The sequence below is a fragment of the Hypoxylon trugodes genome (genome assembly GCF_022578975.1).
Source record: "Hypoxylon trugodes strain CBS 135444 unplaced genomic scaffold F4822scaffold_6, whole genome shotgun sequence".
Classification (NCBI taxonomy): domain Eukaryota; kingdom Fungi; phylum Ascomycota; class Sordariomycetes; order Xylariales; family Hypoxylaceae; genus Hypoxylon; species Hypoxylon trugodes.
In genome coordinates this window covers 275,290-290,090 of record NW_026250021.1, presented here as the reverse complement: position 1 = coordinate 290,090, position 14,801 = coordinate 275,290, and the positions used below count along the sequence as shown (strand labels likewise).

The 14,801-nt window shown below is 46.1% G+C and overlaps 7 protein-coding genes across 7 annotated transcripts; 2 read left to right on the top strand and 5 right to left on the bottom strand.

Annotated features, from left to right (window-relative positions):
* The first annotated feature begins 8 nt into the window (after nt 1–8).
* F4822DRAFT_276228 (uncharacterized protein) lies at nt 9–808 on the top strand. Its single transcript, XM_051454802.1, has 2 exons — nt 9–594; nt 651–808. The coding sequence occupies exon 1, from the start codon at nt 99–101 to the stop codon at nt 552–554; it is 456 nt and encodes a 151-aa protein (XP_051312963.1). The 5' UTR covers nt 9–98; the 3' UTR covers nt 555–594; nt 651–808.
* Nucleotides 635–2,653, bottom strand: F4822DRAFT_276171 (nucleotide-sugar transporter). Its single transcript, XM_051454800.1, has 4 exons — nt 2,613–2,653; nt 2,181–2,549; nt 1,049–2,107; nt 635–988 (listed from the first exon to the last, which is right to left on the bottom strand). Exons 2-4 carry the CDS (start codon nt 2,262–2,264, stop codon nt 716–718), a joined length of 1,416 nt encoding a protein of 471 aa, XP_051312962.1. The 5' UTR covers nt 2,265–2,549; nt 2,613–2,653; the 3' UTR covers nt 635–715.
* Nucleotides 2,654–4,103: 1,450 nt separating this feature from the next.
* F4822DRAFT_276223 (uncharacterized protein) lies at nt 4,104–4,686 on the bottom strand. The gene is made up of 2 exons (XM_051454801.1): nt 4,636–4,686; nt 4,104–4,581 (listed from the first exon to the last, which is right to left on the bottom strand). The coding sequence occupies exon 2, from the start codon at nt 4,523–4,525 to the stop codon at nt 4,226–4,228; it is 300 nt and encodes a 99-aa protein (XP_051312961.1). The 5' UTR covers nt 4,526–4,581; nt 4,636–4,686; the 3' UTR covers nt 4,104–4,225.
* Nucleotides 4,687–5,375: 689 nt separating this feature from the next.
* F4822DRAFT_276156 (uncharacterized protein) lies at nt 5,376–8,749 on the bottom strand. The gene has a single exon (XM_051454799.1). It carries the CDS (start codon nt 8,556–8,558, stop codon nt 5,643–5,645), a length of 2,916 nt encoding a protein of 971 aa, XP_051312960.1. The 5' UTR covers nt 8,559–8,749; the 3' UTR covers nt 5,376–5,642.
* A 735-nt stretch (nt 8,750–9,484) lies between these two features.
* F4822DRAFT_405694 (uncharacterized protein) lies at nt 9,485–10,322 on the top strand. Its single transcript, XM_051458325.1, has 2 exons — nt 9,485–9,958; nt 10,144–10,322. Exon 1 carries the CDS (start codon nt 9,598–9,600, stop codon nt 9,907–9,909), a length of 312 nt encoding a protein of 103 aa, XP_051312959.1. The 5' UTR covers nt 9,485–9,597; the 3' UTR covers nt 9,910–9,958; nt 10,144–10,322.
* Nucleotides 10,323–12,957: 2,635 nt separating this feature from the next.
* On the bottom strand, nt 12,958–13,511 carry F4822DRAFT_276140 (uncharacterized protein). The gene has a single exon (XM_051454797.1). It carries the CDS (start codon nt 13,306–13,308, stop codon nt 13,021–13,023), a length of 288 nt encoding a protein of 95 aa, XP_051312958.1. The 5' UTR covers nt 13,309–13,511; the 3' UTR covers nt 12,958–13,020.
* F4822DRAFT_276144 (uncharacterized protein) lies at nt 13,145–14,468 on the bottom strand. The gene is made up of 3 exons (XM_051454798.1): nt 13,726–14,468; nt 13,598–13,653; nt 13,145–13,539 (listed from the first exon to the last, which is right to left on the bottom strand). Exons 1-3 carry the CDS (start codon nt 14,318–14,320, stop codon nt 13,396–13,398), a joined length of 795 nt encoding a protein of 264 aa, XP_051312957.1. The 5' UTR covers nt 14,321–14,468; the 3' UTR covers nt 13,145–13,395.
* Between the last annotated feature and the right edge of the window lie 333 nt (nt 14,469–14,801).

Sequence of the window (14,801 nt, the reverse complement as noted above, 5' to 3'; positions counted from 1 at the left end):
GAAAGATACTATGGTTATATGTAGTAATATAGGACAACTAGCCGGTAAGAATTCGGATTGGGCACGTTGTACGCATATGGCGGAGACATGGGATGTAAATGTCAAAAGGAAGATTGAGTTTGGAAGTTTGCGGGAAGAAAAAGGAATACGCAGTACGTGACACTTCGCTTGATAGCACCTACCTACTTAAAAGTAAAGTTAGCATACAACAGATCGAGGGAAATCGGGAAGGCAAGTCTCAACTACACCTTGCATGCCTTCTTGCGTGCTCCTTCCCACATCAAGTTGAAGAAAGTATATACCACGTGACTGGGCGACTGGCTCCCTTTATTATGAGTTACACAACTTTGGAATCTTCAGATTCGGATCAAAAACCACCAAAGTTAAGGAAGGAATTTGTATATGATACACACAAGACCTATTGTTTTCCCCTTTTCCTGGTCCTCTTATTTTCCTCGCTCCTTATTTTCGTATCCAGCCGAGGTCCCGATCGCGTTTCTCCCAAACTCGTCATCATCGTTCTGACAATTTGCAATCGTATTGCTCATATGTAGGATAGTAGAATATCCTTTGCAATGCTCGAAGAAGTCTCACGTACGTAAACGCGGGTATCTTCCAAAATTCGGCTCGGCACTTAGTATTGTATACAGGCCGGTTCGCCTCATAATCCGAGGGGTCACCACTATGACGTATCATCCGATTACACTCCGTCGCCTCAGTCGTCCCGGTTCTTCCCCCGCGACGATGGTACACGACTGTGATGTCGTAAAGGAGATGCCGGACGAGAGGTTGATAGACCCATGGCCTTGATGTTCTCCAGTGGGTCTGGGACGCTCAATTTATCATCAGTATACCTTGGTGTACTCATCGGATCGATTGTCGTCTTTTCATAATTGACAATGTTGATCGGTGGCGGCCGGCCGCGTTTCCGATCAGGACCAGTGTAGAGGAAGGTCGACACAAGCACCAGGGCTGTGCCAATTAAGAACTATGAATTGTCAGCAGTCTAGTTGTATAACCAGCGCACGTTTTTAGTCAGATAACGTACCGTCAATGTTACATGGACCCTGAAGAACCAGACGCTGAACAGGAAACCTATCACGATGCTTATACTAGTAGCAAAGTTCTTGGCAATGTTGTCTGCATAATTAATGCAAAGAGAGGCAAGCACACCACCAAAGGCCTGTAGAATAATCAATGCCCAGACGATCCAGTTGTAACCATCGAAAAGTCCGTGCTTCGCAATCTCTTGCCCATCTTTAAACACAATTCCCAATAGTGCCGGGAATAACGAGTAGAACGACAGCTGAATGTTGCGAGTCCAGACAGACGCGGGGCTTTCGGTATCTTTCAGAACCTTCTCAAAGTAGACGCCCGTCAGACCGGAAAGGACTGCTACAGCCATTACGGCTGACAATCCGATTGAGTAGTTCATAACAGGGGTAGCAACTTGATCCTCTTCGATACCTTCATATGTTGCAGAGCGTTTTGCGATAGCCTGGCCGACCTCAACTACTGTTTCCATACCACGCTTCGTAAGCTCCCTCGCAACTTCGCCCATACCGTTCGCTACTTGACCTAACTCGTGTACCGATCGAGGGAAAAAGTGATCCGTCATGTCATGAATCATGAACGAGCTGTCCTTCGAGTTCGAGGATGGAATTGAAACGATCGAAACTCCGACGGTCAGAATAATGAGGGAAATCCAGCGCTTAACAGTCACGGATCGACCGAGCATGGTCACAGTAAAGATAGCTGTCGTGAGAATCCTAAGTTGGTATAGGATCTGGAAATGTACCGGGTCTAGGTTTCCGACCGCGACATATTGAAGGATATTTTGCAGTGTGTACAACGTCGCAGCAATAGCTACCTTCCATCCATCACCAGAAAACACAGAGTTATAGATCTGTTCGAATATGACGGTCGCAGGAGTCGAAGGCGCTAGGTTTCTCGAAACTTCATATATGGCGAACGTCAAGGAAATCGCCAACTTGATCACCTCGGTTAGGAACACGGCTGTTGAAGTGAAGTATCGATGGTCGCCACTCGGGGGCATCATTCGCGAATAGTGCATTAAGAGGATCAGAGCCGAGTTTTGAAATGTCAACTACGGGGAATAATACATCAGCAAGGCTACAACATGACTGGATAGTGCCATCTATATTCCTTAATATACATACTGTAATAAGAGAAAGTTGCTTCATGGGCACACCGAAGAGTGTCGGCCCTCCCACGGGTTGCGGGGCACCATCTAGGAGAGCCATGGTGGATCCGAGGTTGTGAACGAAGTTCGTTCAATTTTTGCGAGATTTTGGTAGTTCGCGATCGCGTAGTATTGTTTCTCTATATTCCGAAACTCCTCTGAGTATTAGAAGTTTTCAACCCAATAATCACCGATCAGGCAAATTGAATACTCTTGGAAAGTTCTATGCGAAAAATGGGTGCTCGGTTTTAATCCGTATCGTAAAGGACCTCGTAATCGTATCGATTTTTCGGTATGTTGGTAACAAAAAGATCCGAATTCAAAAAATGACGGAGGTGCGTCGCGTCTTGTAAAATAAATTAATAAAGTGAAAAAGATGCAAAGCATTCAAGACAAGGTCTGGTATTACCGAATTTCAGGTGGATGGACGCGCTTCAATTAGGTACCTAAGTACCCACACGGTACCTACACCACCCAGCTTGGCTCCTTAAAAAATGAGGGGCTACGCCTATTAAGCTCTTTTTAACCCCTGAATGTGACGCTACAGCTCTGAAGCACGCAAACAACCTGGGGAGTCCGTGACACTCGAGCTTTAAAGGTGGTAGAAATAATGTTGATGCGTCGTACCCAAAAGCTATCAGGGTAGTTAGTTCAGTTCAGAGGGTAAAGTTGGGAAAAAAGAACGAGAGAAGAAAATAGAAGTAGGAAGATGTTGATCAGTAAAAGGGCTGTAAAAAAAGAGTTATGTATGCGCTGTCGCGCTATCTGTAGGCCTTATTAGGGCTGGCCCATATTATAAGACGATGATATCAAAGGCGTTCGATTATCGCCCAAATACGTAATGATCATCAAAGCTCGAGCCGCGCTGTACCTGGACACTACAGGGTTATGGATTATGTGGTACCACGCAACCCACAGCTTCACTTGATTTCTACAAATGATATTGAAATCTAGTTGAAGATACATCGAAAGGAAAATGAATGTGAATACAGATACTACCTTCGTGTAGTAAGTAGTAGATGTACTACTCATTATTTACAAATCAAATTTCTAGATACACTGGTACGTACGAACACCTCAGGCCGTAGCAAACAGCGACGATGATTATTCGAAATCGACTGCTTCGCTTCTTAGAAGGTTTACAACAAACCAGTCGGTAAACGATTAAGTTCTCCGAACTCCGTTCTACGCATGCAACACAGCACATGTACTAGTAGTAGTTGTCATGCATGGGAATGCCTAGAACGAAGTCAGTACGAAGGTGTCTAAGGTTATATGGGCGGCTTCAATGACATATCTATTACTAGAAGTATTCTAGTTGGTTGGTTGATTGACGCCTTGACCCTTTTGGGGCTTCCGTGATCACCGCGGAGCGATCTGATTGTCGTGGGGGAATTGTCCGAAAAGAGCAAGGTGAAATATTCTTGGTATCTTCCGGGTCACCTCCGGATCACCTCGAACAAGACATGTTTCGAATTGTTTGAAGTATCACATACGTAGTATAGAGTTGTACTTGCTTTCCAAATGTAGCAATATTGGTATAGATATTTGTCTAGGTCTTGTGTATCCGAGAGCGTCATGGACATCCTATCTTCGCTTCCATCAAAATTCAGTAAATGATGTGTACGTGACTCTGGTCCGTGATTCTGCTGCATGCGATCATCACTAACGTCGTTAATATCCTTGCGAAAGTGTTGACTTTAGCCTCAACGGGTTCGAGCCTTCAGATTACCATTGACTAGCAAGCCTCCTCGTGAGCATTATGACAGCGCTAAAACAGCAAATGTAAACTCACCAACGAGGAGAATATCACAAGGCCATCGCCATCTTCATCTCCTTCTAGGTATAGCCAAAATCTAAATATGCAGAACATATAGTAGGAACGTCTAGTGCATTCCTACAGTGACCTACTGCAAGTCATCTTCCTAGACTATCCTCTTGGCAGCAGAGAAGGTTGAATTTTCCTTGATTTACGGGCAGTCCTGAATTTGTTGGCTGAATGAAGATCGCGGGGTTGGATCGTCACTTTTTTTGGTGGTCTACATCGTTAAGATCGATGCCAATCAATGCCTTCAACGTGGTAAACAGAGCATACAGTGTGGTTACCAATCGGCGGTGAGTAAATTTAAGTAGAGAATCGAGTTCGGAACTGAAGAGTGTATGTCTGTATACGGGTAAAGTACAGAGAAACTGATGAAGAAATATCGACGGCGCAACTTGGTAAAAAAAAAAAAAAAAAAATAGAAAAGCAAAAAAGAAAAAGAAAACTTTAGAAAAACACAAAAAGTAATGTTGCCAGCTGCAGGGTTCGAACCTGCGCATCTCTCGATAATGGTGTACAAGATCTTATGAAGACTTAAAACCACCGCCTTAAACCACTGTAATGTCTGTTAGCTCGTGAACCAATTTCAGAAGAACTTGGTATCGCTTACCTCGGCCAAACTGGCTATTTAGTTGTATGTGGGAGGAATTTCGCACTAATTGTATCTAATAACCCCTCACTGCTCCCCACACTAGCCAATGTTTTTTAGGGGCACCTCGACTTGCATCGGTACATACATGTACTACGATACACGCAATACCACCAAGTAATATATCATCATTGAAGTCCAAATGTTTCAATTCAGCTTTTTTTTTTCTAATATTTTTTTAATATTTTTTTATCTCGATCCTTCAACTATATGGGGAAATAACCTGCAAAATGCAGATTCACAATAAAATCCCACGGCTCTTCTCAAATGCCCGATGCAGCAAAAATACGCCTCTACCGCATTACATATCAGTATCACCTCCCCGAAAAGCATCCATCGTACGTAATCCTTTCGATGCTCTTGTTTCCTAATATTACACGGAGCTACTTCCTTCGGTACATAATGTAGTACATAAAATGCACGCAAAGCAAGCATGCATACAGAAAATCCAACAGAATGTTTTTGTCTCTCCCTTACTTTATGAGATAAACCTGAAATAGGAGGTAGATAGTTCCAATCCAATCCCAAATCCCAATCCGCATGGCCATTTTCTTTTCTACATCCGACCGTGTATTTGTTGAGATAAACAGTGAAAAAGTAGATAGACAGAGCCCCAACCGTTCCCTCTCAATAACATTACACATTCCGAAGCTCTTCTCTTTTAAACAAAGATAAATGAGATAATAATGAGTAGGTAGATGGTAGGTAGATGTAATTAAGTCGTAAGCAGTGATGCTGAACTCCCGGTTTATAAATATTCGACCCTGTATTGACTCCTATTTGGACTCGCTGGTCGGGAAATCATGAAAAATCAATCGCTAAATAACGGAGTATGCATGCATGTATCTTGAAAACATAGTAAAAATGTGGATTCTACTTCTGAGCAGCTCGCCAAACCATGAAGAGGTGAGTATCAGTAATCGGATTGACCCTTGACAGCAAGTAGGTGATCGATAACTGGCAATAGATCAATCATCATCACCCCACCAAGGCACTGGTGAGCTAATTTGTCCCACCGCGCTCAGTCTCACATTGCTCTTCTTCCCCTTCTTATGACCGAGAGTAGACGGCGCCAAGAATCCGTCCGCTGGAGAAATAGGGCTATCTGGCCTAGGAACCTCCACCTCTGGAACCGGCTTCAGAGCAGGTAATTTGCGTCTGCTGTTCGCAGGTTCGGGGAAGGCATCGAAGTCGAAGTCGTCAGCGTCAATGTCCTCGTTAACCTCGGGTTCGATATTAGGCATGATCTTCACAGGACTGCTCTTCGGGCTGATAGGGCTCGAGTCGGGGCGCGGTCGCCCGGTTGATTCCCGATTATAGAAAGTGGGTTGGGAACCACCGAGCTTAGATCGAGTGCGACTTTGACGGCCGTGCATTGGGAAATCTAGATCGTCCTCCATGAACTCGCTCAGGTCGGGGCTTGGCTCTGCCTGGTCGATCACGTCGATACTATCAATCGGTCGGTCTAGGTAAAGCAGCACCCGTTCGTGGCGGGTTTTACCGGTTCGTCGGGACTCGTGTTCGGAGGAAATTCTCGTCTTGTGATGGGCTTTCTCGGTCGGTTCACTATGACTCGTCTGAGGGGGACCATCCATACCGCGCGGCCCGTTCGAACGATCGCGTGTTCGACTGTGTCCGCTTACGGATCTCTGGTTTCGTCCTGCAAGGGAAGATGATCTCCTCGGGTAATGATTTGGTTGATTTTGCTGCTTAGACCTAGCGTACGCTTCTCTGGCCTCCTTCACCTCCTTGGCCGCCTGTCTTTCTGCGTCCTTCAAATTTGCTGACGCTAGCTTCTCTAGATCTTCGGCAATGGCATCACTCTCTCGACTACCCCTGTCCTCTTCAATCTCGGCGAGAATATTCTCCCGCATTCTAGCCCGCTTCTTACGCAAAGCAGCCAGAAGCATTTCTTCTTGCTTCGTCACAGCCATCAATCGCGCATTGTGAGACTCGCTGGATTTGCATGGCGGCGGCGGCTCTTGCCGTGTTGGTTCTGGAGACTTCTTATAAAATTCCACGCTGCTAGGCGATAATGGTGGTGTCGGTTGATCTGACGTATGAGAAGTTTGCGATGCGCGCTGTCGTATTTGTTGTGGGGGTATATGGTTCATATTTTGTAGCATTCGGTCGACTGACGTTGCAGATGCAGCTGCGGCTGTAGAAGCAAAAGGCGTTAAAGCGACAGCCCTCGCCTCCTGCACACCGTAGCTTGTGCGATTACTATAAGCGGGAGATAATACCGAACCCGTAGTAGAAACCGACCCACGAAGATCTTGTTGACAAGGTATCGAAATTCGAGTCGCAGTACTTATAGAAGAACTAGTTGATTGGAGAGTACCGGATGATGGTGATCGGCTAGTTTTCGCTTTTGGAGAGGCATGAGGAATGGTGAGGTAGTCATTGAGTTGCGCGTACGATGCGCCCTTGACGCTGGTAGAATGACTACTAATAGATAATCGTGACGATAATTCGGGTTGCCTTTGGCTGGACGACACGCTAAGATCATCGCGAAAACTATTTTCGTACGACGGCAAAGATGAACCTGGTCTCGAGTATGTGGTCCCTTCTTCGTCGGAGTCGGAGTCCGTAAGAGACAACACACTTTGCTGCTGTCGGTCAGAATCTAGAGTACTCATTATGGACGGTGTAGCTTTTGAAGTCCGCGTATGTCGACTCGATACACTCGCTGGATAATCGCTTCTTGATGTCGGACGTATCTGTAGAGTATTTGGTGTCCCTGTTCTTGTCGCTGTAACTTTGCTCGCTTGTGAAGTATTTCGGCTATGATTCCACCGAGAGTTTAGATCTCTATGAATAGAATTCGGCAAAGGTGTAATCATGTCCTCACGAGACATGTCGGAAGCAGCGGGTTCATAAGTCCGAGGCAGTAATTGTGGCTGCTCCAACAATTCCCTCTTCCGTATCACGTCATCACAATCTTCTTCATCTTCCTCTACCAAATCTGTACCATGACGAAAAGACATTTGTTCATAATGGTCGTAAAGTTGGTGTAGCGTATTCGCATCATGTGTCCCTTTTAAGCGACCTGGCCTTCCACTTATTCTGGGGGGTGGTTGAGGTTGGAGTTTCATATCCGGTCTCGGTCTTGGAGTTTGTTCGGGACTCGTAGGCGAGGCCAAGGTATGTGACATATGCGACATAACCGACGGCGACCTCATCACATAATTGTTTCCTAAAACAGGCCCAACTTTGTTAGAATCAGAAGCGTGATGATCCTTGCGAGACCTCAGCCTTAGCTTCGAAAAATCTAACTTGGAAGGCTTCTTCTTTTGCTGCTGCACGGGACCATAAAGTGCTCCATCTATGTCCAGTAACGTGCTAGCTTTAGACGGTAGTCCTTTTGCCATTGCCGAATTGGAGGTCTGCTGAGATATAGAGAGTGGTACTTTGGTTGACTCATAATGCGAATAGACGGTGGAACTAGATTGAGGCCGGCGAGAAAGCGATTCATCCGTCATATTGTCCCGACTGCGGGTACCAAGGGTAACCGCCGACCTCTTTGTCTTCAAACCCTTCTTACTAGAAGGCCCATTCGCACTACGCAACCGTCGCGGCAGAGCCTCCGATTCCTCTTCCCATAAGGCCCTCCCATAAGTTGTTCCGGCGAATCCATCTTCATCCCCCTCTAATACGCTGGATTGACTCGCGCTACTCTCAGATATCGATATACTAATGCCGCCGGTCGAGCCCGTTTCCCATGATCGACCACCATCCCTAGGAGCAGTAGGTGAGCCAAGACTCATCCCACCAGTTCCCAAGATTTTATCCGCTTTCGAGAGTGGATTCGAGACCGTTACGGTAGGTGGTTGCTTCGAGGAGCGTCCCGGCATGGGAAACGTGAACTTGGATTTGTGCCCCATCCTCGTGATAATAATCGATATATTAACCAATAGGGTTAAATGATGGGACCTGCGATGTCCGATAGTCGAATTGTGCTTCGTCGTTCGTGCCTATGAATGCCAACCAAACCGGACCTCTCAATACGGCAAGATAAGAAATCATGTGTCGAGCTCCAAGTAATTCTTCAATCCCCGCGTTTTGTCCTCCCAACGGTAACGCCTCCAAGTGGACAATCCCGTTCCGTAAACTGCAATTCCAGATACCGAGATACGTTGCGCTATAGCTGAGCTGCAGCCTCGGAGCTGAAACTAAGGGACCGGATTTCGGGCCAATTGTCGAACAATCGCAGTATCGGTAGGCGATCAGGGAGTTAATTCAAGTGAGCTTCAGTCGGCATCTCAAAATGGAACCTCCCTCCTCTCATAACCTACGAATAGAAATTCCAATCGTACTCAGCATTGCACGTCTCAGCAATACAGCTAACTCGAGTTGCCGCCGAAATGTAGAGTTAACAAGTCAATTACCGGGTTGGCGAAGAAAAAGAAGACCACGACCTGGTTCGTATGCTCGGCAAACAGCTTCGATGGTTGTCCCGCATAAAAAACACCCCAAGAGTTGGGAACGTAGGATAGTAACAATTGGCTTTTTTTTTTTTCTTTCTCGCCCGGCTCTTCTGCTCCCCGAACTTCTTCAGAGACCCTCGTCCGATCTCAACATCAACTTCGTAGGCGCAACCCCATACGTGATGTTAAAAAAGACAGAATGTCAAAAGGGAGGGGGGAATAAACAAGAACAAAAAGGGACTGGATCTATGGCCCTTCCCACGACACGGACTCTTTTTTTTTTCTCCTTGGATATTAAAATTGGAGAACCCAAGACGATGTACCTCCCCATACAGTAGGCAATTCGTACCGAAATACAATTTATTGGCACATCTCTTGCACATCTGCATATGCGAGCGGGATGCGCAAGTACCAAAGTTGACATGCATATACATACATATGTATGTACGTATCCTCATTCCTCCCGAATCATTAATGCCGTACGTATTACAGGCTTATGTTCAAGGTGATGCCGTATTGGGTAAAATCTAGGTGGTTAGAATGGGCGGCCGGAACGTATTCCCTACCCACTTGCACCCACTTGGCATCCACTCAAACCACCGACATGATGGCACGATATTTGACAGGCCAGGCACCTTACAGGCACCATATAGGGACCAAACCAAAAGCAGCTTTAGGTGACCTGCAGATAGATTGCAGAAATTCAAATGAGCCGTCATGCCGGTCGACCCACCCAAGCCACCGTCGTCGCATGGGCTTGCAAGCCACCGACGAGTTTACGAAAGAGGGGATGGGGGAAGACCCCTGAATTCGCCCCTGTAACAGATTTCTTCTTGCATCGCATCGCCTCGTGTTATCTAGACTTATATAGGTTAGTCAAGAAAGGGAGATCTGTATTTGTGTATGTAAGGTACGGAAATATTATGATATATTGTGTTGTATGGTATAATGTAACGTTATACCAAGTATGCGTAGTAAGTAAACATCTTGCGACGATCGAGAAGCAAAAAAATTGACAGAAAAAAAATCAGGAATATCAAACCATCAAACCAACATGGTACCAATGCCCTTCCGGTGGATGATTCAAGGATTGTTGCTCCGGGGGCTGCTTAAACAAACTCATCTTAACACTGTAGTAACGTAAAGACTTGACCTCCTAGGCAATCAAGGATCTGACAGCCAATAAATTTTGATTAAAATACGGGTGTTTACCGCTAAATTGAACAAACGGGCAAGGTTCATGGGGAGTCAGGTTCAATGGTGTCGAAAAGAATGATATCCAAGCACAAAAAAAAAGCAATAAGAGATCCAATAGCTCGTACCGCTCGCTCTTCCGTGCGCAGCCCAGCATCTATCTCCAGCCCAGCTCCAGCAGCAACCCGCGTGGTTTTTCTCACCCCATCCCTTGAAATGTCAAAGTGCATACATAGTACGTGCGCTCCCTACGATGGCATGGCATACGATGTAGATCTTTCAGCAGCCCCAGCCTCATCAGCCTCAACTCCCTGTCTCAGACAATCAATCGTCACCGCTCTAACTAAGTAGTATCTAACGCCTAAAAAAGACTGGTCACGAAAAAATAAAACAGATCGACCTTACACCAACGGCTGATTATTCACCAATAGATCGACGAGCGAACGTCCATAAAGCACATCTTATCACAAATAGTGGCATACTGGCGCCTCCACAGCAATTCACATGGCACACATGGTTATTTCCGGTGGGCACAACGAGAGAAAAAAAAAATATCAATCCATAGTCCATAATCCATAATTGGAATTATGCAAGACCTAATATTCTAGTCCATAGAACCAAAGTCTTGGACCCTTAGGATGCAACTTAATCTCTGCTAAAGTCGTCTATCTGCAAGGAGCTGCGCACATGGCATCCCCATTTTCGTCTCACGGTCCCTCACATTTCTACCAAGACAATTGAGTTACAGATTTACTACCGGTTGCCCACATATATAGACAACTCATCATATATACCTAGGTATACACCCAGGTACAATATATGCCTAAGGACACACCAAGATACTTAAGTCGTTGCAGAATGTCTCGGCACAGTCTGAAGCCACGCGATAGGTAGGTAACACAACATACTCACACATAGATTAGATACCTGTCGCACAAACCTATGTCAAACCGTAGAATTAGGTATGAATCACGGAAGAATAATACCATCACAGAAAAAAATAGATGCGTAACATAACTAGCTGTAAGGAACCGACGGGATCCAGCAGCAAAGACCCGTCCGAGGAACTTTTTTTTTTTTTCTAAATTATCGGCATGATCAATTAAATCGATCTCATGCAAACGAACGAGCGAGCCTTAGCCCGTGTGTAGCGTGGCCCGCGGCGACCACCCGAACTTACCGGCGTCCGATGATGGCGTCTGAATTTACTGCCCATCTCCTTGTTTATTACCCGCCATGTGCGTCATGGATCAGGACACGATGCAAAAACATTCCGTTCTTCCAGAAGAACCTTACTGGCGTGGGATTCTAACGATTATATTCAACGCTTGCCAATTTAGATGCAAAATGTGCGGAATTGGAATGACCTCGGGAAAAATTACTAGAAAATAATTAGGTACATAACCCCTGGACATGACTCGTACGCTCACAACCCCGAGTCAGTTGACATTTCACAGCAGTTTATGGAGTATTAAAAACTCCGTTCGGCTATTATTTTCTCCTCTTCCCGCTCCGAGGTATTTTGAGACTTTCCACATGTTCTCTGTCTATCAAATCGCATATGACGACAGAATTCAGAAGCATCCATACCGTTAGATTAAAACTGTCGCGATTTTTCCGAAAACGATGCCGGTAACCGACGGAAAAGGATTTACGTATATATGGATGTTTGCTCGCTTATTAGCGCTCGTGATGCCTTCAAATTCGGGTCTAGACTAGGTAGACTGTTGTGCTAGCTACCTGCCTAGGTAGTTTGTTCAACCAAGGCAAGCAAGCACTCGATAGATCGTGCACGCCCTACCTAAAAATACATTCGTACACTACATTATCGCTTCTAGCTAGAATAGTATTATTCCAGCAATAGAAGCAATGCCAGCGCAACGCCGCATGATTTAATAGTTGCTCTTTAATGAATTATGGCAGCAGCTAATAGTGTCGTCAATTCGCGATGTCAAGGCTATCCTAGCTAGCGTCCTTAGGCCATAAGATCTGAGGCGGTCGAGACCTATCTATTAGTAGCCGCCATAAGCGACGCACATCTTTCGATGCGATCTACACACGTTGCTTCAGGCACGTTATTACGTAGGCAGTCAATGGAACGATGTAAAGAAAAACAGAACTTTTATTGATTTAGCCCTAGGCACTAGGTATGATGCAAATTGAGTCTTTAACTAGGCCTTAAAGCAATCCTCCTTGGAATCATCCCTCTTTATTATCCCTATCGTTTCTGGGGAGTTCAATGTGCTATTCTGGTACATCGATAGTGGCTGCTCGTTAGTACTATTAGTACCAAGAACGAACCAGTCTCGTATGATCCAGTGCCATTAAGGGGATGGTCTATTGTCTATGCGAACGCAATGCGAAAGGAAAAGAAAACACAAATCGTAAAGGAAAATGTCGTGACGTCGTACAACAATGTGCCACTCCGTATGGTCCAGCGCCGATTGATCTTATGAGACAGGCGATTGATGACGAGGGAAATGGCGTAATGCGAGGGAGGAAACATCCTCAATCCTCTTCAATTTGCTGCCGGGAAGCGTCCCAGCGCAGAAAAAGCAAACAATCCATGCGTAAAGATGCTTTTAAGAACGAAGAGTAACACAAAGAAACTCCGAGAACTCCGCAGTCGGAAGGTTGAAAACCGCCTCCGTAGGCATGTGTTGTATGTCAAGGAGTAGTGCCTAAGCGCCGACTGTACTATTCAGGCCGCGTCCGAGCGACTCCCTTAAAACAACGGTAGAGTGCCAGTCTCCTTTGCGCGGCGATACTGTTCCTGTGAGCAAGCTTCAAGGATTTCTAGCATATCTCGTCCGGCGCCGTCATTGATCTCCTGGCCGTTGCGCGAACGTGTGACGGAGAGGAAGTTGTTAAAACGGTTCATGATGTGCGAGACCTTGTCACTGTCAATGGTTATTGTGTTATACCACTCAACGCGGAACGGGTCGGAGATATTCCACCGGACTTCTCGAAGCCACTTGGGGGCTCGTATGGCACGGGATGGTCCAGAGCGCATGATAGCCTAAATTAGAGATGCTTATGTTAATATTAACTGTCCCAAAGACTTCGGACGAAAGAAAAGAAAATTATTGACAGATTTTAGTTATAGGACAAAAGTACTTACGTAACCTTGTATGCTGTGCGATCTGTTCATAGCAAAGAACAGCACGACGGTCATGTCTTCCTCATTGAACGCCTTCTGGAGAGTTCCGACCTTCTCTGGCTGAGTGGCCCAAAGCCCATCCGCCTATTGATGAATTGTTAATCGGACTAGTTCGTTATTGTCAATCAGGAGTCATATTCACCTGTGAAGAGTACACATGGTCCCAGCTGTACGAACGCATTACAAAGAATCGGACTTCTATAGCACAACGTATTAGCAAACTTTCAGATAGAGGGATCACGGTTTCTAGCTTGGGGGCTTAAGACTTACTACCTTTGGGGCCAAGGTCCATAGGCCTAGGCGGGCGAAGAGTCGCCAACTCGAGTCGCGGATCGCGACTATCGTCCATCTTCTCTCTACTGAAGCTGTGAGGTCGTCCAGACGCTCTAGGGCGGGCACATCCGGGACCAGTAGGAGGTCCTCGGGGAGTACGAGGGCGGCCACGGTCCTCGGAATCAGAGCGTTTGAAGCGATCGCGGCTTCGAAAATCGTGTCGGTTAGGAGGACCACGAGGCTGGGGCGAAAGGGAACGTCTACGGCCAACAACAGGAGGGCCGAAATCGTCTGTCAATCCGGCGTGGTTCCCTGAAGCATCGTGGCTACCGGTTGGGAGGTGATCAGTACGATCCTGCTGAGGAGTTGCTGGATTCGCAACGTGAGGAGTCGAAGGAGTGAATCCGACCGCCTCTTCCTGCAGCTTTGCTTGGCGGTATTCGCTCAGACTGTTTGTTCGATACTGGACATCATGGTATCCAGTAAGGGTTAGCCAATCCAACAGGTCGGGTTGTAAAAGTGTGTTGGCATTGGCATTGTCATTATGGCCAAGGACGTTGCCGGGAGAGTTGTTTCCCGTGGGGTGTGCCATGGTTAACGGTGTGCGAATATGGTAGGGTTCAATAAAGGATGAGGAGTGAACGGTTAAGCGCCTTGTTGGCTTCTTCTCAGACGCGTTCCCTGGCAGCAATGTTAGAAAGTAATTGTGATAATAATTCTATGTGATAATTTCAGTACCGTTAAGTTGCGAAATTCGTGTAGTCTCGCGGTCGCGTGGTCGCAAAGTCGTGAAGTTCTTCAGTCAGTACCTCAAGGTAATGATAAAGAGATAGTAAATAGTAGAAGGGATGTTTGGGGGAAGACCTCTAGGGATGAAAAGAAATCCGTGGGTTGAAAGGAAAGTCTAGTAATATTTCCTGGGCGTTTGTAGAAGACCTAGATGTATTGGTAGAAAGAAACAGTACTGTGGGTTGAGATCGGGGGAATTACGACTATTTTCGCAGCTGCCAGGTGAACACCCCTACGGCGGATCGGACTGTATGTAGAAGTAAAGACCCTAGGATACGGTTGTA

Coding starts and splice junctions, on each gene's coding strand:
- F4822DRAFT_276144 (XM_051454798.1), bottom strand. CDS start 14,320: ATGGCACACCCCACGGGAAACAACTCTCCCGGCAACGTCCTTGGCCAT. Junction 13,654..13,725: donor GGACCTTGGCCCCAAAGGTA/GTAAGTCTTAAG, acceptor GTTGTGCTATAG/AAGTCCGATTCTTTGTAATG. Junction 13,540..13,597: donor ACCATGTGTACTCTTCACAG/GTGAATATGACT, acceptor ATTCATCAATAG/GCGGATGGGCTTTGGGCCAC.
- F4822DRAFT_276140 (XM_051454797.1), bottom strand. CDS start 13,308: ATGCGCTCTGGACCATCCCGTGCCATACGAGCCCCCAAGTGGCTTCGA.
- F4822DRAFT_276223 (XM_051454801.1), bottom strand. CDS start 4,525: ATGCGCAGGTTCGAACCCTGCAGCTGGCAACATTACTTTTTGTGTTTT.
- F4822DRAFT_405694 (XM_051458325.1), top strand. CDS start 9,598: ATGTTCAAGGTGATGCCGTATTGGGTAAAATCTAGGTGGTTAGAATGG.
- F4822DRAFT_276228 (XM_051454802.1), top strand. CDS start 99: ATGTCAAAAGGAAGATTGAGTTTGGAAGTTTGCGGGAAGAAAAAGGAA.
- F4822DRAFT_276156 (XM_051454799.1), bottom strand. CDS start 8,558: ATGGGGCACAAATCCAAGTTCACGTTTCCCATGCCGGGACGCTCCTCG.
- F4822DRAFT_276171 (XM_051454800.1), bottom strand. CDS start 2,264: ATGGCTCTCCTAGATGGTGCCCCGCAACCCGTGGGAGGGCCGACACTC. Junction 2,108..2,180: donor AGCAACTTTCTCTTATTACA/GTATGTATATTA, acceptor TATTCCCCGTAG/TTGACATTTCAAAACTCGGC. Junction 989..1,048: donor GGGTCCATGTAACATTGACG/GTACGTTATCTG, acceptor GACAATTCATAG/TTCTTAATTGGCACAGCCCT.